The following is a 27,087-nucleotide window of genomic DNA, read 5'->3' as shown; positions in this document are numbered from 1 at the left end:
TTTAGAGAAAATTGGTAAATGATAATACTTGGTGAAAGTATGAAATGAACTCCAGGTAGCAGCTTCTAGAATATCCCTGGTAGGAACACCTCTGAGAAAGGCTGCAGAAGTAGATGCAGCCCTGGTGGAATGAGATCTGATCCCCTGGGGGATAGGTTTTCCATGGAGCTTATAGCAGAAATGAATGCAATGGCTTATCCATTTAGAAATGGTTTGTTTTGAAATAGCCTTTCCCTCTGCCCCTGCAGCAAATGCTACCAGCAATTGGTCAGATTTTCTTCGAGTTTTAGTCTTGTCCAAATAGAATCTAAGTTGTCTGTGCACATCCAATGAATGCAGAATCCATTCTCCTTTGTCCTGTGGATTGGGAAAGAAAGTTGGCAAATGAATGGCTGATTAAGAGCCACACTGGATACCACTTTGGGCATGAATGATGGATTGGTCCTGAGTGACACCCTGTCCGCATGAAAGATGATGAAAGGCTTCACTGCCACAAGGGCCTGTAACTCAGACATCCTTTTAGCTGAAGTGATTGCTAGAAGGAAGGCTGTTTTCCAAGAAATAAATTTTAAGTCTGCAGTAGCAGCTGGCTCGAAAGGAGGTAGAGTGAGTTTCTCCAATACAAAGTTAAGGTCCCAGGCAGGGGTTGGAGCTCTCCTGGGTGGTCTCAAGTTTTTGGCCCCTCTGAGGTACTGCTTGAGCAGAGGATGAGAGAAGAGAGGAGGTTCTGTGTTATAATGAGCTGAAATGGCTGAGGTGTGGATTTTACTGGAGGAAAAAGACAGGCCCTTGTGAAGCATCTCAGTTAAGTATTGTAAAATCTGAGGTAAACTGGGTGCTGCTGTGCTCATTCCTTGAGATTGATTCAAAGCACAGAATCTTTTCCATTTGTCAGCATAAAATTTTCTAGTACTAGGCCTTCTCACCTCCAAGATGACATCCATCACAGGTTTGCTGAGGGATGCTAATGGTGAATTTAAGTTATTAGCCAAGCTGCAAGGTTCAATGTTGGGAGCTGAGGGTGCAGAATCTGGTTCTCCTGTTGAGACAGTAAGGAAGGTGTCTGAGGCAGGTGCCATGGAGATATTTGTGACACACTGCGCAGGAGCGGGTACCAGTGTTGGTGTGGCCAGTCTGGAGCAATCAAAATCATTCTTGGTTTGTCCTGTTTGACTTTTAACAGAACTTTACAGAGTAGAGGCAGAGGTGGAAAGGCGTAGACTGACAGGTTTTTCCAGCTGAAGGACAGAACATCCACTTTCCAGGCTTTTTTGTGGGGAGTCCTTGTGCAAAATTTGTCCAACTGGTAGTTCTGGGGGGAGGCAAATAGATCTATGTCTGGGCTCCCCCATTTGCTTGTCAACATGTTGAAAATCCGTGGTTCCAGTCTCCACTCGTGTGGGTCCATGAAATTTCTGCTTAGTCCGTCTGCCAGTGTATTTAATTTTCCTGGCAGGAATTAAGCTTGTAGGTGCACTTGGTAGCTCAAGGCCGTGTTCCACAATGCCATGGCTAGTCTGCAGGGGGTGGGGTAGGAATGTGTACCCCCCCTACTTGTTTATGTACCACATAACCATAGTGTTGTCCGTTTTTACCATTAGTTGTCCTGGAAGAATGTAGTCCTTGAAGGCTGTCAGAGCATTCTGTACAACTAAACTTTCTTTTTGATTGATATGTAGGTGCATTTGATTTGGGTTCCATTTGCCCTGAATGCACTCCCCTGCCAGATGAGCCCCCCCCATGCATAGTCTGATGTGTCTGTAGTTAGGGTTTGAGCGGCATGGGGTAGCGTGAATGGCAGTCCCTTGTTTTGGTGGCAGGCCTCTGCCCACAATGGGAACTCCAGGCATAGACAAGGTATGATAGGACTCATTATTTCCAGGCTGTAACAATGTTGACTCCATAGACTTTTTAAGTACCACTGAAGTTTCCTCATATGCAGTCTTGCATATGGAATTAGAAGAATGCAGGAGGCCATGAATCCCAAGGCTTGCAGTATTTGTCTTACAGATAGCAGGGTTTTTGTGGCCACTTGTTTGAAGTAAGTTACCAAATGAATTTGCTTTTCTGGCATGAGGAAAGCCATCTGGGCAGTTGTATTCAAGCTTGCACCCAGGAATGTAATCTGTTGATAGGGTACCAGTTGTGATTTCTTTTCGTTTATAGTGTACCTTAGACAAGTTCGAACCCTTTTTACAAACGCCAGGTGATTTAGAAGTATGGCTTGGTTTTCTACCTGAATTAGACAATTGTCCAGGTATGGATATATATGAATATTTGTTTGCCTGCAAAATGCAGTTACTGGAGCCAGGCACTTTGTGAATACCTTGAGTGCAGTAGACAAGCCAAAGTGCAGTTCAGAGAACTGATAATGCAAGTAGCCTGCTTTGAAGTGTAGGTATCTTCTGCAAGATTTCCTGATTGGGACATGCAGGTAAGCTTCTTCTAAATCTAGAGTTGCCAATAAGGCATCTTTGCCTAACATAGGAAGTAACTGGTGAAGAGTCAGCATCTTGAATTTTGGAATGTCCAGAAATGTGTTTAGAGTAAACAGGCCCAGAATTGGACGCAATGATTTGTCTTTACTGGGGACCAGGAAATGCCTGGAATAGAAACCTTGTCCCTTTTCCTCTTCTGGTACCCGTTGAATAGCCCCCATGTTTAAGAGGCGAAGTACTTGTTTCTGAGCCTCTGCCCACTGATTTGGGGGCAGGTCTGGCCACCCGTTTGGCGTTGGCAATGTGTGGAAATAAAATCTGTATCCCTGGGACACTATATTTAAAATCCATTTGTCCTGGGTTATGAGTTCCCAGTTTTTTGCATGAAAACACTCTTTCCCTCCAGAGGAGTGGCTAAAAGGTAAGTGCTTGGTAATTTTAAAGGAAAGTCATTGAGACTGTTTACCCTGGGGGGGGGGGGTCTTGTTATTTCCAGATTTGGAAGTGGAAGTCCCCCATTGCTTAGGTCTGAGAGTCCCCTGGGACTGAAACCTGGTGCTTTTGGTGTGTCTGGATTTGGCTTGAGAGGATCTGGAAGGAGCTGGAAAGGACCAATTCTTAGTAGGCCAGTGCCTACTAAATCTTGGAGGTTGCACTTGTAAGAAATCTTTTACAGTTTGCATAGATTTAGCTTTATCTTCTATCTTTTTTAAAACTTCTTCAGCCTTATTGCCAAACAGGCAGTCCTGATTTAAAGGAGCATCCAACAATTGTGCTTTAACATGATCAGGCAGAGATTGCTCCTTAAGCCAAGCATGCCTTCTAAGCACAGAACCAGTAACAGCAGCCCTGCAAGAGGCCTCTAAAGGATCAAAACCACATTGTAAAGCATTTTTTCAACTTGTTCAACAGAATGCAATAAATCCTGCAAATCTTTATTTTCCACACAGTCAGAAATCAACATCTTTTTCTGTGTAAGCAGCCCAGTAATATGCTGTTGGTATTTTAACATATGAAATTGGCAGTTTAAAGCCCTGATAGCCAAGGTTGCAGAAGCATAAAACTTTTTACCCCATCTATCCAGCGCCCTGGAGTCTCTATCAGAAGGGGTAGGATTTTTAGCAGTAGAAGCCTTAATGCCCTTAGGCCCTTGAGAAATGGTTTCAGGATCTGCAACAGGATTTTTGAAAAGGAACTTGTGGGACTCAGGAACCCTGTAGTATCTGTCAGGTTTGCAAGGAGCTGGAGGCTGGGAATCAGGGGCCATACTGGATTCCGAAAACACATTCTCGACAATGTCTAGTATAGGAGGTATAGCCAAAGGCCTATGCTGAGGTAAAAGAAGAAAATCCCTAAGCCTCTTTTTTGAATCAGAGAAATCCTGACTTTCCCAGTGGAAATGCTCCCTTAAGGTATGTAAAGTTTCACCAAAAGAGAAATCCTCAGGGGGGGAAGCAGAGGGAATGGAATCCTCTGCATCAGAATCCTCATACATAGGTATGGAAAAATCCAGGTCATTAGAAGAGTCAGAAGAAACAGAGTCCTGATCAGAAGATTCATAGTCAAGCTCAGGCCTAGGCCTCTTAGAAGGGAAGGGGGGGGTGACTACCCCTGATTAGAGTAATTAGATCTTCAGCCATTTTGATCATTTGTTTTTTAGACATTGGGGCCTGAATATGTGTCCTGAGCGTTGGTTTTTTCAACATAGATCGAGATTTAGGCCTTAGTATCGAAGGTGGAGTTGGTTTGATATGCAAGTCTGTAGGCCTGAAAACACACTCAGAAGCCAGTGCCTGCACAGCGGCTCTGGACCTATCCAAGGTAGAGACATCCACGGGTTCCATAGTTGAAGTATCTCGCTGCATACCGGACTCCGAATGGGTCTCAGTAGAAGCCTGAGAGTCAGAAGTAGCGGGTATCAGGGGCTGCGAAAGCGCCTCACTGAGTACCGGCAAGCTGGTGACTGGCTTAGGAGAAGCATTGTCGGCAGTTTTGGACCTCAATGGCCTGTCTCTGTCTTTATCTTTGTGTTTTTTAGGAATTTTTCAAAATTCCGGTAGTCGATGGCTAACCGATGTTATTTCTGGATAATTAAACCGAGAACCGAAACATTTAGAGGCAAAAATGTACCAACGATGGATAGTGCGCTGATTAAATAAAGCAGAAAACCCACAGCAAGGTACGTCGTGGTCAGGGCCTATGCAAGGAATACAGTACAGATGAAAATCTTTATGAGGTATTTGCTTTCCACAAGTAATGAAATTATTAACTTTTACTGACATCGGTAAGGAGCAAGAAAAAGTTTCCCCAACGGGGTACTTAGCTTTAAGTTGAAGACTTCGGTTCTGAAACTTGAAAATGAAACTTTCAAGCAAGGCACTTGCGAACTGCTTCTGCTTCGGGCACCGCACTGCAAGAAAGACTGAGGTAATGATGTCGGCTGCATGTGTTATACCCCTGACGACCTGACGTCATGGAAGAAGTGACAGCAACTGACGCAGGACCCAAGACTTTGTTAATCAGGCTGACTGAGGGCAACCTGCCAGCAGATTACCCAAATGTAATGACTGCAACAGTGAAACATGAAGAACATCTGCGCATTCCAACAGGTAATGTGTGGCCCATATTAAAATGCTGTTTTAACTGCAGTACAGTGTACAATACCTTATGACGTAAAAATATTGTCCAGTGTGATCGGTTACTTCGTTTAAGTAATTTTTGAGGAAGGCATCAATGAGAGTGTGGGGGTGAGGGCAACAGTCTTCCTCTGCAAAGGTGCTGTGTCTACAGCACCACATAGTACAACTTAGGGTCTTGAACATTGGAATGAAGGAAGGAATGGTCATACCTTTGAAGGGCCTGCTTTTTTTTTAATTTTCAGATTTATATCATCAGATGGCCAGCCCTCAGGCTGTACTATAAGAAAATGAAGACATATGACAGTATAGCAAATAACTCAGGTACAGTTCCACTGTTTTAATAAATTACCTTGCCAATACATACCCCCAGAGGCCACCTCTGATGTCTAGTAGGGCAAAACAGGTCAGGTAAAGAATGAATTTATGGGCACCCATCCTGTCATCAAGGCTTGTCATTTTACATTTAATGGAAGATTATGACAGAGAGGGTCTATATTAGATCAGTGAACGCATAAAAAATCAAACACTGATTGATCGACCTTATGTAAGCGAAAGCTTACAATCTCGAACTGTCAGATCAGCGATTTTTTTCCTAGGGGAAAAAAATTGCTGATCCAAAACACATACACACAACACAAGCACACCAAACAAACAGAAATCCACACACATAAACCTAAAATCCGACACCTAACCCTACACTAAACTATGCACACACCACTAACTATCCACTTACGTTAACCCAAACCCTCACCCTAAGGTCCGTCACTATCGCACACTCACCTCACCCGCTCCCTAACTCACCTAAACCCACCCCAACCCTCACGTCCACACAATCGCACACATACCTAACCTGAGCCCTAACCCTAACTCACCTAACCCACCCTAACACTCACATCCACACAATCCCATACTTACCTGAATCTGACCCATAACTTTCCACCACAGCACTGAAAATACCGAAGCAACAGAAACGGACAGCTGAATTCTTTTCCTAGGAAAAAATTTGGGTTTCTGTTGCTTCAATAATTTGAACATTCGCTAAAATAAGGTTGATCAATCAGCGTTCGCTTGTTTACGTGGTCGCTGATCTAATATAGACCTGACAGAGATGGGGAATGTGATGAGTAATAAATCTTTTCCTCCAGTTTGTCTTGCTTGTTACTGGAGATTCAAGTCTTTAGTAGATGTGTTTGTGAAATCAGTTATTTTGAGGATGTGTAGGAGATTCAGGAATGTTGGATTTTTTACAGCACAGAATATTAGATATAAAACACCACACACAAGTCTGTAAGAGACAGCAATATTAGGATAAGATTTCAAAGCTGTCTTTGAACCTGAAGGTCTGTGGATATTTTTGGTTAGGAACCTCTGAGATCTTTCTAATTGCATGATATCACTGGATGGATACATACCAAAAGGGACATTTTTATTCTACAGATGGTCTGATCAACTTCTGATGTAGAGGAAACAATAGCTTATTTTGACCTTGTATGCATCCTATGTTCACTATGGAAATGATGACAACACTAATATATTGTGAAGTATCCCAGTCGGTAACTCCTGTAGCTAGCTATTAATGTCTGTAGATAAAGAATGCATCATGTGCCACCCTTGGATAAAGCAACCCTTCTTTACCATATACTTTGTTTCAGTCCTAGTCTATCTGTTGTTACTTCAACTGCATCAGCTCTGATACTGTTCATAAGCAAAATGTTTCTAAAAGGTTTGATGACGAATGTTGTGAAAATACAACGATATGTGATAATTATGTGCAACTTGATCATTGCTCACTTATGCTTTCAGTAATTAAAACTATATTTTTGACAGCTGGCTTTAAGAATTTGTAGTTTTTATAATATTACCACAAATTAGATGTTTTTTTTTTTTAATCGAGTTACATACCTCACTGAGTTTTCACCCATGTTGTTTAATGACACCACAATGTCTATCAAATTTGTGGCATATATAGAATATACCTTACTCTGGGGACATTTCTCTTTTCTGCTTTTCCTTCACTCATGTTACTCCAGTCATCTTGTAAGATAAATACATCATTTGTTGGCCACATATGTGCATGTGCAAATTACTGCATAATGTAAGAATTACCACTGTCACAGCTTTAAGGAAAACTGTGGCCATATCAGACCACTAGTGAACTGGGAAGCACTGACCCACTACAGTTACTTCATCTCATTTTATTAAATACTGCCATAAATCATCTTCTGTTTCTTTTTTTTATCATAACTTTGCATAGCTTTGCAAGTGGATTGCAAATATAACACTTCTAAGCACTGACCTATGAAAACTAGGAAACTGCATTGGGACAGTGAGACCTCTGAATAGGTAAATCCATTTTTACTAACCCATAATGCTAACTACATGAAATTGCTCTAAACGTAATTATGGCAATTTCACCATTCCCAGCAAAGTTCATTACTTTAATTACTTGAAGCAGAAGTCTTGTGTTCTATACTCATTCAGTGCAGTCTGCAGCTTGGTATAGAACTCAGATATATCACCATAGCTGTTCTAAGCTACATTCCTGCCTGCAAACTACAGTAATCTTGTAACACAAGACTAACATAAATACAATAAAGCAATGCTTCAAACTGCTGTAGTACTGTTCTTTTAGCTGTTCCCTACTTAAATATTAAAATAATTCTCTGAATTTTTGTTGAGCACTTTAATGATATACATTACTCACTGTAAAGTAAGCAGTCACTTAGGTTCATAGGTAATTATTGAGCTAATGACCCCTGAAGCCTTTTTAAGTCTAGCCATTCTTTCCAAATGTGTCTAACAAGTTTTGAAACACTAGGGTTATTTTAAAGGGTATATATAGGTTTGGGCATGGGTAGCTAGCATTTACCGTCTGCCTCTGTCTAATAGAGACACACATCCCAGACCAGGCATGAATTTCTGATTCCCCATCCAATGGCCCAATTTGTGCTTGAATTGGGTTAGGGAAGAACTCTGCTTTGCATGGATGGGAAGCCTGTTCATGCTGAATATAACGGATGAACGGCTACAGCCATTTAAATTGTTAAGTTTCCAAGAAGAAAATTGTGTGAGCAGCTACTATCCTTAGTACTGTGCTAATACATACAAGTGTTTAGTGAGGAAGTAAGCAAGGCCTACCACATTCTCATTAGCTACACTGTTCAGAAGCCATGGTCATAAGGATATCCACATGGAGATTGTACTCTTTCCCATAGTGCTTGCATCAAAGTCACAGAACACAGAGTAGTTTTGATTCCAGGTTCTGCCTTTAGAAAGAAAGCTCTACAGAAAAATATGTAAATGTCTCAGTTCATAAGTATGCCTTCCTAACAAAGAAAGCTTTCAGTTTTTAATTTATCTTACATCTGCTGGCAGTACAAAACTGTGTTTAGCTAAGATATTTAAAACAATGAGGTATCTTTCTGAAGGCAAAGCTTTCTAAGTGGTCTAGGGAGAGTTGCTGTCTCTTACCTTTTTACCTGGCAACCCTGGTACTCCTGGTTCTCCCTGTAAAGAAAAGAAAATAAGTGCTGCTTTCAAGTGGTCCTTAAATACAGCTTTAATGTATTAAAACACATGCTATATGTACTATTTTTGTGTATATTTATAGACATATATACATATATCCATATGTCTTTTTGCAACTATTTCTTGAGATTCATGTGTGTATTAATTGACAAATTTAGTTCAAACTTCACCCCCTCCTCTATTACCATGCCCACATCACATGCCCTCTGTTCAAATCTCCCAAGAACAAGTCCACAAGTCACTATCTGTGTATGGGAATGGAGAGCCTACCTGTCAGCCTGAAACATGACTTGTCAGACCACCTATAGAAGTTGTTCAATATCAGACTCCAAATAAGATTTATGCCAGATGAATGGTGTACAGCAAGGTGTGTGCAAGAAGGGTGTGTAGTGGTGGTGGTGGGTGGATCAGTGGACCTGGGTTATAAGAGGCACATAAGCTTGACCAGCCTCATCTGTAAGCTATGGAAAGGATCATTACGGAAATAATAAATAAGAATATAGGTAACCTACAAAGTCTTGAACTAAGCCAGTTCAGATTCATCAAAGACAGATCCTACCAACATAACATGGTCAACATCTTCAAGAAGATATTAGATATTTAATACAATGTTATGAAACAATGAATAGGTTTTTAGCTTGAAGGGTTTAAAATTGATTTTACAATTAGGGTATGTTTTAGTTTGTGTATATAATACCCGATTTCAAGTAAAAGAACGGGCCATTTTCCTACTGATCCTAGATTTAGTTTAGATTGCCCAGATAGTTCTTGAACTCATGTTTTCATTCATTTTTGAAAGGACAAGTGTTTTATTGGTTCCTATTCCAAGACTTGTTTTTTTAATTGGTTAACAGGGGACCAAAGGATGATTTGATGAGCAAGAAATACTGTTATGAATTAAGTACAATGTTATGAAAAAATGAACAGGTTATTAGCTCAAGTGATTTGAAACTGATTTTATATATAGGATATGTCTCAGTTTTTATGTGTAATACTCGACTTTAAGTAGAAGAACAATCACTTTTTTATAGGACTTAGACTTGGTTTCTAAGTCTGAATTGGTACATGAAGAGACTGCAGCTTACTGGTTTATGATTTTTGATTTTTTTTTTATTGGACAATGTATTGAACAATTTCATTGGATTGTTGTGTGCCATGGGACTTGTTACGAGGCCAATTTAAACTGTGGTTGGATTTAAAAAATTAATTCTGAAGAACTCAGTGTTATATAACAACAAAAGCACTTAATTTTGTTTTTTTTTTATGAATGTACTTGGTTGAATAAACTTTTTTTTTACTACAATTCGTGTGCGTCTGATGTTCTTCCTGGTTCAGTAACGTGTTTTGGATTTTTAGTTTGAATATAATATCCAAGTGAGGTACTATGTGAAATGCCTTTGCCAGGTCTAGATAGGCATTATGCCACATTTTTTCCTTGTCCATGGCTCTAGTGACCTTCTCAAAGAAGCGTACCAAGTTTAGTAGGCATGACCTTCCCTTGAGAAAACCAAACTGGGATAGGTCCAATGTTTGAAGATTTCCTATGTCTTTGTTTATCAGGTCCATGACAACAATTTCCGTGTCCTTGCATATAGGTCTAGTCAAATTTATAGCTGTTTAGTTCCCTGGGTTTGCTGATGGTCCCCTTTCTGTAGAGGGATTAATGTTATAGTCATCCATTCTCTAGGGATGAAGATCTGGAGTTTGCTGCTGTCAGATAGTGTTTCAGTCTATTTAGGAGGCCTTCTGGGATATTATCAGGATTATATCGGGGAAGTGAGCTCTCACATCACTGTAAAGGCTAGCTTCATCCCTTCAGCCTGCCCGTGTACCCCCTTCATGGGTTAAAAGCCGCAACCATCACCGGGTTGGTCAGTTATATCAACACCCTTTACAGCAAGCCCCCCTCCCCACTGCATGATGAGCTTCTTTTCTCCAGTGGGTCCCTGTAATTGGAGCCAGGGAACAAGTTTTAACATTAATTGGAATTATAACATTTAGTTAATTGTTGCCAAATTGGAGATAACTTCATCTTTCAATCATGTATCATTTAAAGCCCAGACTAGAAATGAAATGTGGTCTACAGCAGGGTGAAATTCATACATAATTTATACTGTAACAAGTATAGCTGAAAAAAGTTGATTCAGCCAATTAATATATGAAAACAGGGAAATACCTACCCTTAAATAGCCCCACCCCACCATTGGTGCCTTTTGAGTCATTATGTGGTTGGCTATATTGTTAATTGAGCAGCATATGTTCCTCTCTTTACTCAGCTGATTGCCTCTCATTATGCTGTTCTCTCCCATAGGCCATAGCTTATTTTTAGACTGATTGTTAACTCTGTTAGAGGTTGGTAGACAGAGCTTCAGTCTTTATAATTTTAAGAGGGTTACAGTGGACCCTTTCTTAGTCATATCCTTACCCACGACCCCCTTCAAGAATGTTCTTTCTATGTATTTCTGCAGATTACTTCACTGATGCATGAAAAAAATATTAACCTTGAGTGTAGACTAAATTCAGAAATATAGGTAGCCACCATGAAGCCTAACAGGGCCACTTGTATATTACCACCCCTACTTTCAGGCTTAACATGGCAGCATTTAAGAATGAAAACAGATATATATTGCAAAATTCTGTATTTGCTGGTTCAAGCAAATACTATTTTAAATTTATATGTTGTAGCAATCAGTCAGTGACTACAAACAACATTTCACTGAGAGAATATGAAAACCCCTTTTAATGTTTTTCTGTTTTCATATTTTTTTAATTTGATGATTTGCTTAGTTGGTAAATGAACTGATTTATTGTGGACCTAGGTCGTGAAGGACAAGGGTACATTTTAAACATGTCCCCTAATCTACTATGCCTTATTCGGCTATTAGCACTTCACTGTACTTTAGAACAGGTACTACTACTTTGACAAAAGAAAGATAACTAATATTTCATCCTTCTGTATAATGAATTTCCATTTTTATTCCCTCATCAGTGCATAGTTATACATTTTGATATGTTTTACAGCTTCCTTATGAAAGTTTTTAAATTCCATTCTCCACTGTCATATAAATTCCCTTAGGATACTTGGTTGGAAGGACTTTGACTTTCAGTTACCTTCTCTTTATTTTTATTTATTTGTTTTACATTTGGTTACTGGGAAAGTCTGACTGGACATGGGTCCATTTTCAGTGGAGACGCGGGGAGAAAAGCTCCACAATTAACATTTACACACACAATAATTCTAATTCACACAGTATACAACATTAATGACAAGTAGCATTAACATATGACGTAACATTATATAATAGCACCAGCGATATTAGTCTTAACGGAAAGGAGTTGTTATATTTTAACAGCCGCTTTAAGTACAGTAAGCATAAGATACAGGTAGGTATAATTACAAAAGATGAGGAGAGAAGAAGTACGGGGTGAAGGTGTGACTGATGAATACAGAAATAAGGAGATAAGCGCGAGAGAAGGGAGGGGTTCTAGTTTTAACCTGAACTGCCACGGTTGCAAAGCCATAAGTTCAACAAATGTGATTTGAAGGACTTTTTAAATTCATGTATGCAAGTTATAGTTGTGGCAAGAGGGGGATGTTTATTCCATTGTTTGACTATTTTGTCAGAGTAAAGGGATGAACCAGCGGCGTTATTATCTTTAGTTACTTTGAGTAGAAGTTTGTTAGTGGAGCGGAGGTTTCTGGTACAGGAGTATGGAATTATCAGGTCTTGTAGTGACGGGGTTTTCTTGGGATGATATAGAATTTTATGTGACAGGGTAAGTTGATTATATCGAAGTAGGTGAGGAGATTCAAGCCAGTTGAGCTGTTTGAGAGCTAGACGGTGGTGTGATCTGTAAAAACTGTTAGTAGTGAATTTGGCGATTTTATCATAGCAGGCTTCTATTTTGGTTACATCAGATTTCCTAAGGTTGGTGAGGACTGGTGAGGCATATAGTAGTGCAGAGATGAGACGTGTGCAAGCAATAATGGCCACAGCAGTGTTTAAGAGCTGTTTATTTCTGTATAGAACACCTATTTTTTATGGACTTTCTTATGGTGAGAGATATATAGATATTGAATTTCATGTTACAGTTAATCACAACCCCAAGAAGCTTTGTGTGGGTAATGGGAGATATTATAGTTTTGTTATTGGATATGATGTTAAATGAGAGGTCAGGATTGGTATGTTGTGTAGGTTGGAAGATAAGTTTTGTTTTGTTTGGGTTGAGTATTAGCTGGTGATCAGTGAGCCAAGATTCGCCAGAGAGAAAGGAAGCCTGAGTTTGTTGGTGTAGTTCCTGGAGGGAAAAGGAGGCACGGACTAATGTAGAATCATCTGCATACTGGATGACTGAGGAGTGGAGAGTAGAGGCGTAAAGGTTATCGGTGAATACAGTAAACAACAGAGGTCTGAGAATGGAGCCTTGTGGAACTCCTATTGTTACTGGGAGCAGAGGTGGTAGCTCCTGGTGCCATTTAACTGCCATCTGTCTTCCTGTTAGGTAACTATGAAACCATGCATAAGTGGATTGGCTAAGATTTAGTTCCGATAAACCTTTTATAAGCTTATGATTAACCATATCAAAGGCCTTGGAAAGGTCTAGGAAGATGGCTGAAACATATTTACCATAATTTCTCTGCTCATTAACTATGCGAGTGAATGACATGAGAGCAGTGGCTGTGCTATGGCAGGGTCTGAATCCATGCTGAATGTTACTGAGCAGTTTGTATGTGTTGAGGTGTTCCATAATTTGTATGGGAATACACCTTTCCAGTATTTTTGAGAGGTGGGACAGTATAGCTATGGGACAGTAATTTGTTAGTTCTTTTGAGTTGCCCCCTTTATGAAGTGGAATAATATGGGAAACCTTCCAGCGGTCAGGGACTAGTTTTTCGGAGATGGAGCTGTTGATAAGGATGGTTACTGGATATGCTACTATGTCAGTGGCAATTTTTAAAAATTCTGCTGGGAGTTCATTTATAGTCACTGTGGTTGGATTTAGCTTTGTGAGTAATTTTTTAATCAAGTTTACAGAGACAGGTTGAAAGGTAAAGCTGTTTGCATTAGTAAGGTGTTTGTGTTTTTCACTGGGGTCAGGGGAGCTTTGAGAATTTGCTAGTGCAAGTATGGATTCAGTAAAGAATTTGTTATATTGGGTGGCTATATTAGTTGTGGTGTCAATAGTAGTTGGGGAAGGAGTCTTAGATGTTCCTTTCTGAAGAACATTATGAATAGCTTTCCAAAACTTTTTGGGATTATGTTGATGCTTCATTTGTGTGCTATGATAGTAGTTTATTTTGTTTGTTCCGATCATTTTTTTTTCTGTTTTTGAGTTCTAGGTCTGTTTGTTTTCAGTTTATTGTTTTTGCTTTGTGCCAGTTGGACCAAGCTTTATCTCTTGCATGAAGCAGAGATCTGGTTTCCTTGCTCAACCAGGGTGCATAGTTAGACTTAATTCTAATGGTTGTGGGTGGAGCATGGGAGTTTAGTATGTTTAAGAATGTGGAGCTAAAGTACCTAACAGCTTCCCTTCCTGGGAATACATATATCATAGGTTCACAGATTAGAACTAGGTTAACTGCCCTTGTGGGCCATTTTAAGCCTGGCCAATTACCCCATGTGAGAATCAAAGCCTGCACCTTGTGTCTGTAAGGTAATCACCTTAACCATTATGCCAACCAATCACCCATAAAAGTTACCTATATATGTGCATATATAGGTAAATGAAAGATCTGTAAAAGAAGATAGACCAGCTCTGATGACATTTACTGGAGACCCAAGTTCTGTGAGCAGTTCAGGTGCTTGTTGGAGCTGGCATGGGTAGGAGGGAACTGATGTAATTTAGCTGGCAGTCCTCTCTTTGAAGTAGGGTGTGTAGCGTGCTCCCTGGTTGCATGGTCTTGTATTAGTCTTTGGTGGTGGATAATTACAAGGAGGGGAGGCAGTGCAGTCTTGGAGGGTTATGCCACTCATGGGAGTGAGTGACATACCCTTGCCAATGCCCATTGTAAAGTCAACCCTTAGTAGTTTGTTTGGCGTGAGCAGTGAGGATAAGACTTAAAAGTAAAACTTTGTTCCTCCATGCAGAAGGAGGTCCTAGCCCAGGTCCTCTTATCTTTTCCTCAAGGAGCAAATGAGCTGTACAGTTCTTGTGAAATTGCAGTGAGTGGATTAGCATGGTGGTCAGAGTGGGCAGCTTCAGGTGATCAGTGGAGGAGTAGAACAAAAATGGTCAGTAAAAGTAGATAGGTGTAAAAGGTTACAATATTATTCGACAAGACCGCATCAAGAAAAAAGGTGGGGGGGTTGCAATTCTTTATAAAGCAGGATTACAAATCAGTAAAATAAACCACAAACTACATTCTGATGGCAATGCAGAAATAATTATTTCAAAACTACAACTAAACAACCAGAAATCAGTTAACATCATCTGTACTTATTTCCCACCAGGTAACAATCACAATAAACTAGAAGACCTATTAAGTTGGCTTACTCTAAATTATCCACAAGAAACAATATTACTAGGAGACTGGAATTTATGTAACAATACCAATCCATCCTCTCTGATCAATTTGCATGGTTTCTCTCAAGTCATCAATTCCACAACTAGAATAAACAAATCCAATAACAAAGAAAGCATTCTGGACTGGATATTAATAAATGGTCCAGAGCAAAACTATATAACAGGAACCCTACCTACCGGATGATCACTCTCTAATATATATAATCAGACATAAAACAAATGTTAACATTTCTCCTCATGTTAGAACTATACGCAGTAAAAAACACTTTGACCAGGAACTGTTCCTAACCGAACTTAAACATTGTAACTGGGAACCCCTTAAGTCCCTTCCAATAAATGAAGCAGTATCCTACTTCAATAATACTTTCCTAACAATCCTAGATCATCATGCCCCAATGTGAAAAACAAACCAGCAGCATGGCTCACAAGTCAGACTAAAAAGCTAATCCTTTCCAGGAATAAATCCTGGACCAAATGGCGTACCACAAAACACATAACTGATCAGAAAAAATTCAGGCAACAAAGAAATATAATTAAAAAAGCAATCCTACAGGACAAGAAGAACTTCTATATCCAACTACAACAATCTTCCCTTCAACAACCACAGAAGTTCTGGACCTCTATTAACAGGCTTATATCCCCAGGTAAAGTAGACACACCAACTCCACTTGGCACCAACTCTGATGACCCTACAAAAACAGCAAATGCCTTTAATACCTTCTTTACCACAGCTGTACAAAACTTAGCAAATCAACAAAATCCTGACACTGCCAACTTCCTTTCCACCTAGAACCAATACCCACCTCCTTCATCTCCTCCTTACTTCAAAAACTTAAACCTTCTACCCCCTCAGCTGACAAATTACCTGGGTAATACCTACAACTAGGAGCCTCAGCCATTGCCTACCCAATCTCTATATTGATTAACAGAACAATTAAAGAATGCACTATTCCATCAATCTGGAAAATCTCACACATTATTCCCCTTCACAAAGGTGGTGATTCTACTGAATACTCAAACTACCGTCCCATAGCTCTTCTGTCTCCACTTGCTAAAATAATGGATAAATGCATCCATAAACAATTAATTACCCACCTACTCCACCACAATCTCTTAGCACTGTCAACATGGACCAAAGTACTACCACAGCCCTACTTTCTTTTACCAACTGTATCAACAAAAATAATTTCCAGCACTCTTCGTGGATCTTTCTAAAGCCTTTGATATGGTCAACCATAAACTTCTACTCCACCTTCTGAAGTCCCTATCTCTTGATAAATCCGCCTTGAACTGGTTTACATCCTACCTGGATAATTGTAAACAAGCAGTTCTCTGGCAGAATCATCTTTCTGAACTCCTTCCTACTTCCTTAGGTGTCCCACAGGGCTCTATCTTAGGCCCACTTTTATTCTCCATTTATTTATTCTCCATTTTTATCAATGACCTTCATCTCTCTATTCCCTTCTCTACCTGCATTCAATACAATTATTTGTTCAGCATCATCCCAAACTGACCTGCATTCTTTCACATAAAAATCTTTCACCACAATAGAAAAATGGTTCTCAAACCATTGTCTTCTCCTCAACCCAAAAAAAAAAACAAATTATTGCTGTTTACACCCTCACACTCATCTCCCCCTCTTCATTTTACATTGGAATCTAACAATGGTACCATTATTTCTCGACACTACCACCAAACTCCTAGGAATCACAATAGGTAATCAACTTAAATTTAACACTCACATTAACACTACAATAAAATCTACCAACAAAAAACTCGGATCCCTGTATAGAATTAAACAATTTCTAACACCTCTAGCCAGATCTACTATAGCAAGAACTCACTTAATCTCTACCCTATTATATGCCTCCCCCATCTATACTAACCTGTCCCAAAACAATCTTAACAAACTAGCTAGATCTTATAATAACATTGCCAGATTAAGCCACTAACTCACCATATAGGACTCATCACTGTCAAAACCTAAAACAACTAGGCTGGCTTGAATTACCTCACCTCCTACAATTCAACCAACTTATTATTGCCCATAAAGTCCTTTATCAACCAAACAATACCCCCACTCTCTCTACCCTCATAACACCATACTGTAACCTGAAACAACTAAAAATGCTGATGCAAACTTCTTTATCTAATAACTCTGCAGGAGACTCTCTTTTCTAACTTTGTTGGGAAAATATGGAATCTCCTACCAATTGACCTTACAGCTCTTACATCTCTCCCACTATTCATAACTAACCTTAAACATTTCCTCTCCAACCACTGGTTATGCTCTTGTAATAACCCTGACTAATTGCTTTTCTCTTGCTTTTCCTCTGTTCTACCTCCCTCTAAATTTCTCTTTTAAACTTGATTCTTTGAACTTATTTACTCACTGACCTTTCTACTCTTAGCTGCTCTACCCAACCCATCTACCTACCAATCCTATTTTCCAAATGCTGTCTTATCCTGTAGATGTCCTTATTATCCTTTATATCCCCATCTTTTCTCTATTTACTTACTTATTTTTTTGGAAAATAGTCAAGTCCTTTTTATACTATGTACCAATCTTGTTTTTATTAATGTTTTGTTATACATTTTTTGTACTGTTGTTTCTAATTTACTTGTAATATTAAATGTTTTGTAAGCTCGGAGCTTTTCTCCTCGGGCCTCCACTGAAAATGGACATGTATCCAGTTGGACTAGCCTGGTTAACAAATGTAAAATAAATAAATAAATAAAATAATATCTTTTATTGAACTTGAACCATCTGTTACCAAACAAAGTCACTAACATTCTCAGAGTACCCAAGTTCTTCACTCGTTCTCTGAGTACCCACTTAATCTAGTTCAGGATCATGTTAAGACAGAGGCTGTTGTATAACAGAACTTAATCAGCTCAAGGAATTAAAAAACTATTATGCCAAAATGTCACAGTGAACATATACGGTAGGTACCCCAGCTAAGAACCAAACTGTCTTTTCATCCAAATATTATATAAAGCTGAATTTAGAGTTCTGCTCACCATTCCATCTTTTCCTGGCTTGCCAGTGTCTCCAGGTTTTCCCTGTTGTTAAAGAAATAATTAGGTTAAACATGGTATGCCTCATGATGACTTCATTGCAGGTAATACATAAACGCAATGCACATTTGCAGTTGATCTTTGTTGACATTTCCCACTACAAGACAAAGTCAAGATAATACTATCTAGAACATTTATTGTGATCAGAGTAACAGCAGCTGCATTCTAGTGTCTCACATATACCTGTAGTTTTTTTTTTTTTACATAACGTATTTATTTCTTATATAAACGTATGCTTTTTTGCTAAAAGTGCTGAAGTACAGATGCACATTTTCTGCTCTGTGAATCCTTACCTTTGTGATTGTGGTACAATTAAAAGCTGCTTGTCTGTCTTATCACCAAATGATTGTTACATAGTCTTTCCTTATTCTGGGCCTCTTGGGACACTTATGGGTATGGGCCGATGTAGTGAGAGAAAGACAGTTCACATACCTCTCAACTGTCCAAAATTTCTCACAATGTTCAGATTTTTGCCATTTACTTTTAGTCTGTTCCCCATAAAATTTTAGATTTTCTGGCAAATTGTAGATGGATGTCAGCAAGTAATGGTAGACAATAGCTTTTTGGACTTTATATTCTTTAGAGAATGCATGCAAAACTTGTTATTCTAGCAACTTTCTAAGTTTATTACAGGAAAATTTAAAATCTGTCCTTGATTTTGGGCCTTCTTCCTCCCATTTTTCCAGAATTCTTGCAGTGAAAGGTTGAGAGGTATGCCTGTTCATCATACATTATAAGCCATGTCCACAAAGTAGTCTTCACAAAAAAAAAAAAAAACTTACATAAAAATTACCTGCATGTTTTCAGGTGCCTGTGACTTACTTTTTGCTAACAGCAGTAAATAAAAACAGCAGTGAACTATTAAAAGTGATGCACCTTCCTAGCTGTACAGCAAGTTTAAATTGTTTTTCTGTTCTTTTTTCAAATTAATTATTTATCAAGATACTGTTTGTGCTTATACATTAAAAATACCATATTTTTAATTGAAATTTATTTAGATTGCTAAACCTAACAATGGAGTAGTGTAATGTAAAGGAATGAATACCTAACTGTAAACTCTTGGGCTTTCCTTCTAAACCAGACTTTTGAGCTAGAAGAACTAATAGTCTTCCTGTCTTCTGTGCATGTTACAGCATATCAGTTTTGCAAGTGTAAAAGTGTGCAGTGTGAACAGCCTGAAAGGGAGAGGTTTGCTAAAACTGCCAAAAACCTCCCCTCCACCTGTGGCCAGGTGTAATGGCTTCCTGCCTCCCTATCGCAAGACAACATCAGTAGTGCTGTTAGTCCTGGTAAAATGTACGTGGTACAGGGGCTAGTAAGAGTAGCTATGGTAAAGGATACCGAGTGATAGTGTGACTGGAGGAACGCATGCCAGGGATATACACTGCATAAATAAACTGACAAACTTGTGTTTTATGTTCATACTATATTACTAAATGAACAAGACAAAAGTGGATAGTCCTTTTACATGTAGCTTTTTCTCAAAAGAAAGTTTGTGAGTGGCTCGCTGATACCATTTCAGAAAAAAAAAAATGTCTTGAATTCAATCACGGATGCTAATGGATGCTAGAAAAGTATAAAAACACTTAACTAAATAATCACCTGACAGTTTAAAATGATATGCACAGGCATATTCCAGTTAGTAAAATATTTATTTAACTTATCAAACAATGTTCAGGCCTTAAATAAAAATCAGAAATTATGTGTAAATCAATTTCATAAAAATATGTGTACTGAAGGAAAGAGGACAGTATTTTGTATTTTAGAGTGCAATCATATGTAGTCCAAAAAATAATGCTCAAAACAAAATCATATTTAAATGCAGTTTTAGCATTAATGTTGTTTTACATTTATTTAGGTTGTGTTTACTTCTATATTATAAACATATACTGATACTGTTCTGTTTTCTAAGAAATGTTTGATAATTATAACTAGAAGAAAGTTTTATTTTCATGTTATGCATATCCAGCTCCCTATTACAAGAGTGAAAGTCCATTTAAGAGAATTTGTAAACGTCGACACGTATTGTGCAAGCCAGCATTACAGCGAACGTCCAAAACCGCAAATTTGGAAATGTCGAATTACCATGTTGGCCCATCTGTGGTATAGCTCCATAAGGTAAGTGTGTGATAGTTACAAACCTTATTTTTAGGGTGCAGGTTAAGGTAAGTGCATAAATAGTTAATGTATGTTTTCGATTTAGTGTAGGGTGAGAAGTAAGGTTTTGTTAAATGTATGTATGTGGATTCTTTATTTTGTTTGTGTATATTTTCGTAGGGTAAGTGTGCGGTAGTTACGAACCTTAAGGTTAGGGAGGGGTTAACGATAGTGCATAGATAGTTGTGTATGTGTGGTTTAGTGTAGGGTTAGAAATAGGGTTTTGGTGCTTTATTTTAGGGTTAGAAGTACGGTTTGGTTAGTGTATGTATGTGGTTTATTTATTTTGTTTGGGTAGGTAGTATGTAGTGGGTAGTCAGGATGTCCAACTATGACAGTTCGAGATTTAAAATTTCGATGTTTAGTGCATTCGGCATTCTCGCGGTTCGCGCAATACATGTCTGTGTTTTGGTATTCGCTCAAAAGGAGTTTCGCTCTGGTAATATAGATCCGTATATGCATGCCATTGCTTTCATAAAAGTTTCATACATGCAATCATGCATTTATTTGAATTGTCATGGAACTCATGTTTTAACAGCAAAAATACAAAACTAAAAAAGGCAACATTATGCTGCTTAATAAATATATGAAATGTCATTGCACTATAGAGTGATTTTGGGTCCTGCTACCTTCTTCACCCGTTTTCAAAACCAGTAATTAAAATCTTGAATACTTTGTTTTTAATTATAGGCTTTGGAAATGTCTGAAGAAGGGCAAAGCACTTTTATATTATAATAAAATTTCATACATTTACTCTGCAGTACAGTAGTAACATTTTTTGGTCTTCTGACAGTTGCCCCAGGGGGCTAAGGCTGTGAGATATAGTTCCTGTGATACAGTTGGTACAGTTTGATTTCTTCAAACACTCATTTTCCTACTGTGTCATCCTGAGCACATTACTTAACCAGACACTGCTCCTGGGTTGACCTTGAAAAGGGAATGTGTGTCCAGTGGACCTATTTGATTAACAAATGGGTATTATCATTTTTGTGACTAACTCTTGAATGCTGACAACATATAGAACTGATGATTAACAAAGAAAATATGCACTTCTCTGATTTGTATTTCATACTTACGGGGGGGCCAGTACTGCCAGGTGGTCCTGGTGGTCCAGGGGGTCCAGGAGGCCCAGGGGGACCCAAGAAGCCAGGTTCTCCCTTTTCACCCTAGACGGTAGTCAAAAGAAGTCAACATTACTAAGCTTCCTGACAGATTATAGCATTAGCAAAATTAAGTAATAGTTAATCAAAACATCAAGATATAATGCAGCCTATTATGAGCAAAAAAAAAAATGTAGTGGAAAAGCTTCATTGGTTGACAAAATAACTACTTATTAACACTGTTTGAGCTGGCAAGCTGAATTTCAGATCATATTACTATAAAACCAGCTCCCATTTTAAAAATAGCATTACGTGCATATTTTATTTTGCTGCACCTTCATCACCGGAGAGGGTGAGAGGGTATACATTTCTAAAAAAAAATGAGCAGAAGCTCACCAGTTCATATATAGGACCCCTTTGCTTTGCTGTTTTACCAAATAATTCAATGACTGCTAACAAATCCCAGTGAAGCTTTCCAGGTAATTAAGAGAAATAAATTTAGGAAAGATAATGTTTAGATAGCTGGAGGGGGGGATCCAACTTATACCTTGTAGTTGCGTCTGTTGATGATGGTAGGCTGAGCAGCCCGCACGGTGCTGAGTCTAGGTAACAGCTGGAAATGGAGGTAAGATGAAGCCAAAGGTCACAGAGAAGAGGCCAGAAGAGGTCAGATGGTAGAGAAACAGGAAAGGTAGCCAGTACAAGTGGTCAGGAAAAAGAAAAAAAAGAAGGAAGTAGTTTGTGAGACTTTCAGGAAAGGAAAAACAAAATTGTTATATGGAACAAATCAGAGAGAGAGAGGAAGGTGAAACACTCTGAATACAATTCTTCTGGCTCTTGTTCACTGTATCTGATGGACAATGCAACACTGGAAATCAAGACTTAGCAAAGCATCTTGGGACTTTCATGATAGAAGCCTTTTCTTTATATGAATTTTTGAATAAAATACAGACATTAAATTAAATTTTCCAGTATATACCAACACACCACTAACAGCAGTTAAGCTGCAGAAATACAGTGCTGTACTAATACAAAATGGGGATAATGTTTTGCCTTTTGAATAAACACATTTTATATTCTTTGTTGGCATGCAACTTGTATGAGCAACATGGCTGGACACGAAAATTGCCATTTACTCTTTTTTACCAAAACAGAAACAAAACAGATCACTTTCTTTTGATCTCTGAGTTCAAAAAGAAAACTAATTAGGACAGAAAGCAATATAACCTTAACCACTGTACCATTATTTGCCAATCCACATCTCATCAACTAGGCGGTCAAGCCATGCTCAACATGCAGTCCTACAGAGTCCACCAAATACAGTACCTATTTCAGAGGATTAACAGGTGCTTATGTATAAACAGGGCATCTGCTGCTTGTGGCATGAAAGCTGAGGGGCCCAGCCCTGGTGCAGAGTTGGCACAATAATGCAGAAGATCCATCCTCACCAATTCTGATGGCCAAAGGCTAAAGCTAACCATTAGAATTAATCAACGCCTAAACAACTACAGATGGTATCGACCATGCCACCTCTAGTGTGGGCAAGCTGCTGCTGCACCTCTGTCATGCGACCTAGCCCAGGGTCCACCTTCTAGAGGCACTACTACCGAAAAACAAAAATTTGCTATCTTACACCATTAGCCCAGAGCACAGCCTCAGAGATTAAGAACCAACTCATTCATGTGCTATACACACAACTGAAACTTTAAAATATTTAGCATTCCACAATTATTTTCCTGCAGTAAATTAATGAAATATCTGTTAACTACATGCCTTTGGAAGAGAACAAGTTTTAGAAAGCTGTTCTTTGTGTGTGTCCTCAGACACATGATTGCTCACATCCTTGCCTTTGAAATGTAATTTATGTGCAGAAATAGCTACTGTAGTATGACAGACCACTTCAGTGCATTTCCAAGTTACCATTTCTGTTGTCCAATTTTACAATCCACTGTAGATGAATGAATTAAATGTTTTGACCCCTAAAGTCCAGAAAATTTTCATTTTACCTAAAGTTTGTAAATTTATTACAAAACCTTCTGAGTGCGCTATTGTCTCTAGTCAGAGTTATGTGATTGGGAGTGCACTTTAGTTTATTTGAAAAGTCTGTTAAAACCATTACTTGATTTGATTTCTGTTCAGGTGATGGGTACAGTTAAACTTTTGAGATTAGCTGATTGTGTTCACACTACACAGTCAACTTATTTGGTAACTATGGATGTGCACTTTTTATATATCAGTATATCTCATGTGGGAGTTATGAAAGTGATTACTTAATGGTTAAACAAAGCTAATTTATACAGTGAGAGTATGAATAACGTCATACTATAACTTTTGAATCTGGTATTAAATGTGAATGTGTTTTACTAAAGGGGTGAATGTTATTTACAATTTAAAGGTATGGTCATATGTGTCAATTTTGCATCTATTTATTCTTCTTATCCTTTATGTGATTTTTTTTGCCTTTATAGGTTCATAGGTTCATACTAGGCTATCTGCCCTAGGGCATTTATAAGCCTAGCCAGAATGTGTTTGGCTTTCGCCACCCATTTTAAATTTATTTTGCTATGCCCTTTTTCGAGGTTAGTATACTGTGCCTCTGTCTAACAGTGACACAGAAGTGATACCTGGGGTAAACCTACGATCTCCCATCCACTCATCAAGATTCCTCTTGAAGAGAGTCAATGAGGGACTCTGCCTAACCTGGACTGGGATTTTATTCCAGAGTGAAGGGAGCCTCTGGGTTATGAATCTGTCCCTCCAGCATGTCCTATTTATTTCAGTGCTGAGGTTCAAGTCTCTCGAGCGCATAGCTCGATGGGATTTGGATTTTCTGAGGTGCAGCATGTCCATTAATTCCAGGTTGGACATGGCTTTATACGTCAGGCACAGATCGCCTCTGAACAGGCGGTATGCCACTGAGTAGAGCTGGAGTTTCTTTAACTGGGCAGCATATGGCATCTGTTTGAGCCCTTTGATCCTCTTGGTGAGGTACTTTTGGGGTCTTTCCAGTTGCTGCAGGTGTCTGGTAAGGAACATCCCACAAGGGGCATTGTACTCAATTATGGGCCTGATGAGGGATGAGTAAAGAGGCACGATGACCTCCCCTGATCTAGATGTGAATCCCTTCATGATTAGGTGGGCTATATAAAATGTTTTTCTAACCACTTTGGCCACGTGGTTGTCAAACGAGAGATAGCTATCAACTTGGGTCCCCAGGTCCCTAATTACTTCTTCTGTACTTAATGGATTACCACCTATGTGGTAATTTGTGGGCACTTTGTTTTTGCCAAAGGGGATGACTATACACTTTTTGGCATTTAGCTTGAGGCCATGGCTCTGGCACCAGTTGTCTGTTTCTATGAGGCCCTTTTGGAGGATGCTTGTGTCGGCTGGAGAGTCGATTATGGCGCCCAGTTTGCAGTCATCTGCGAACTTGGTCAGCCACAGTCCTTCCATGTGATTTTTTGAAGACAAATTAGTTTATGATTTGTGATTCTGCCAATATTTGATGCACTTATAAATGTGGAAAAGATTTCTGGATGATTGTTAGACATTTTGGAGAAGTGAACTTACAGCATTACAAGAGTCTGTATATATTTTTTTAAAATAATAGGTGGGGTGACAATTGAATGTACACCACTGAATTTCCTGATGCTAATATAACAAAGTTATTGTATGGTTTACTATTGATGCCATTATACACAAAAGCATTTACTAAAAATTAGTTTTAAATGGCAAATAGTTGTTACCCTAAACATGCTATTGTCCACACCTTGGAAACAACATATTTCCATTTATATAAATTATTTAAATTGTAAAAGAGATTATATCCCCTTAGTAAAGCACACACAAAAACACCAAAGTGCATTGTTTACTTTAACAAGTATCATGTTATTTTTGATGTCATGTGATTATTTAATGCTTTAAAAGACTGGAGTAAAGAGAAGTATGTCAGTTTGAAAAAGTCTCATTAAGATGAAAGTGCTTACTGATTTCTTTACAATAAAGTTTGTGTATTCTTTTACAATGCCTTTCTGCTTTTTGCATCAACTAATTAATAACGGAAAATCTTCATAACAGAGAATGACATACTATCTTGGACAGAAAAAAAAAGGTTTTAGATTGCCTTTTTGGGTACATTATGTTCACCTGTGTGAACAAAGACTTTTAATTTTATTAATATTACTACTAAATTAGAATAACATGCTGTCTTTTCAGACATATACAATGATGCTATAGAGTTGGCTTCAGTATTAAATTGTATGTTTTATACTGCACCTTAGAATATGTCCACTAGAGGACAATGGAGTACATCATTTGTATTTAGCACTGACTTTTAATTAGAATTTTGTAGGTGTAATATATAATATATATAATTATAAGTATTTAATATTAAGATTTCTTTTAGACAATGAAGTCTATTACAGTTACTATTTTTTATAGATGATACATGTTTTGCTTTTCATCTATTTTGACTTGTGTATTATTTATTTGGCATATAAAGATTAATTTTAGGGGACATACGGATACAGTCAGTTCATGTTGGTTCTTCATACTTGCACAATGAAAAATACATTACCTTTATTTTACATGCCAGAACAATGAGGGATTTTGTTTTCTTTTTTTGTGGTGCAGGATGGCAAAAGTGATGGTATGAAGCTGTTTTTTTTCTGTTTCTCTTTAAGTTTAAATTATATGTACCATATTGATTGTTTCAGATAAAGTGACTGCCAGTATTACAAAATACCCATGACAAAAATTGTGTTTAGAAGACACGTCAAACAGAGTACCTCACTGGCCCTCTTCAAACGCAGTCTGGACAGTTGGATGTGTAACATAAATTCATCCAGGGGATCCACCTGTGTCCCTGTTGGACAGAGGCAATAGGTCCTGATCATGGTAACAAGGGTAAATTTGGCTAGGCTTGTAAGGGCCCTGGGGGAATTAACCTAGTTACGTCCTATGCCCATGACACAGAGGAGGCTGTACAGCAAAATCTGTCTGTTGTGTGGTTCTTTCAGCTTTAATAAAGTTGGCATTTAAATGTTACTGACTGCTGTCATTGGTGTTTTTATCTTTCTCTCACTCTACGTATAAACATAAAAATAAGACAGAACACTCATATGAGTGAATATTCTTTTCAATGGAGTTTTAGTCATCAGACTTTTGTATGAGATTGCGGTACAGCATGGTCAGGGAATTTGCCCTTACCCCACTGTTGTTTGATCTTGCAGTAGGTAAATATAATTAGCTGAGGTTGTAGGGGGTGTAGCCTCCTGAAAAAAAAAAGTTTTAGTTTTTGTTGTTTTTGATCATTTTAGTTTCAGTGTACAATAACTGTTGTTCTTCTTATTGGTCACTGCTGCAGTAGCATAAGCTATAATAGATATATCCTGCAAGGGGTTCCCCTTCATAACGTTGCAGCCCAGTTCATTGACTCTAAAAATGGTGAGATGAAAACATTGTAACTGCAGAAGCACGAAGTCCCAGAACATCGTCTTTCCTCTCCGAGAAAGTAACCACTTGGCGACCATGTTGAACTTTGCCCTTTCTCCTCTGTAGTGCGATCTCGGAGCTGGTATATTTAAATATGGGGGTATGGGGGGTGAACCCCCCACTTGG

At 38.6% G+C, this 27,087-nt stretch overlaps 1 protein-coding gene across 1 annotated transcript in view; it reads right to left on the bottom strand.

Moving 5' to 3' along the window:
- LOC122788737 (collagen alpha-1(XIII) chain-like) overlaps positions 1-27,087 on the bottom strand; it is a 396,594-nt gene that overhangs the window by 29,011 nt on the left and 340,496 nt on the right. Inside the window, exons 10-13 of the mRNA XM_044055630.1 lie at positions 22,013-22,078; positions 21,442-21,531; positions 18,152-18,193; positions 8,549-8,584 (exon numbers count right to left, since the gene is read on the bottom strand). Of these exons, the coding sequence (XP_043911565.1) occupies positions 8,549-8,584; positions 18,152-18,193; positions 21,442-21,531; positions 22,013-22,078 (234 nt within the window). The remainder of the gene's footprint in view (positions 1-8,548; positions 8,585-18,151; positions 18,194-21,441; positions 21,532-22,012; positions 22,079-27,087) is intronic.

Source organism: Protopterus annectens, chromosome 14.part0 (assembly GCF_019279795.1).
Source record: "Protopterus annectens isolate FY-2018-M chromosome 14.part0, PAN1.0, whole genome shotgun sequence".
NCBI classification, from domain to species: Eukaryota; Metazoa; Chordata; order Ceratodontiformes; family Protopteridae; genus Protopterus; species Protopterus annectens.
The sequence above is the reverse complement of the archived record's forward strand: the minus strand, read 5'-3'. Positions and strand labels throughout refer to the sequence as shown.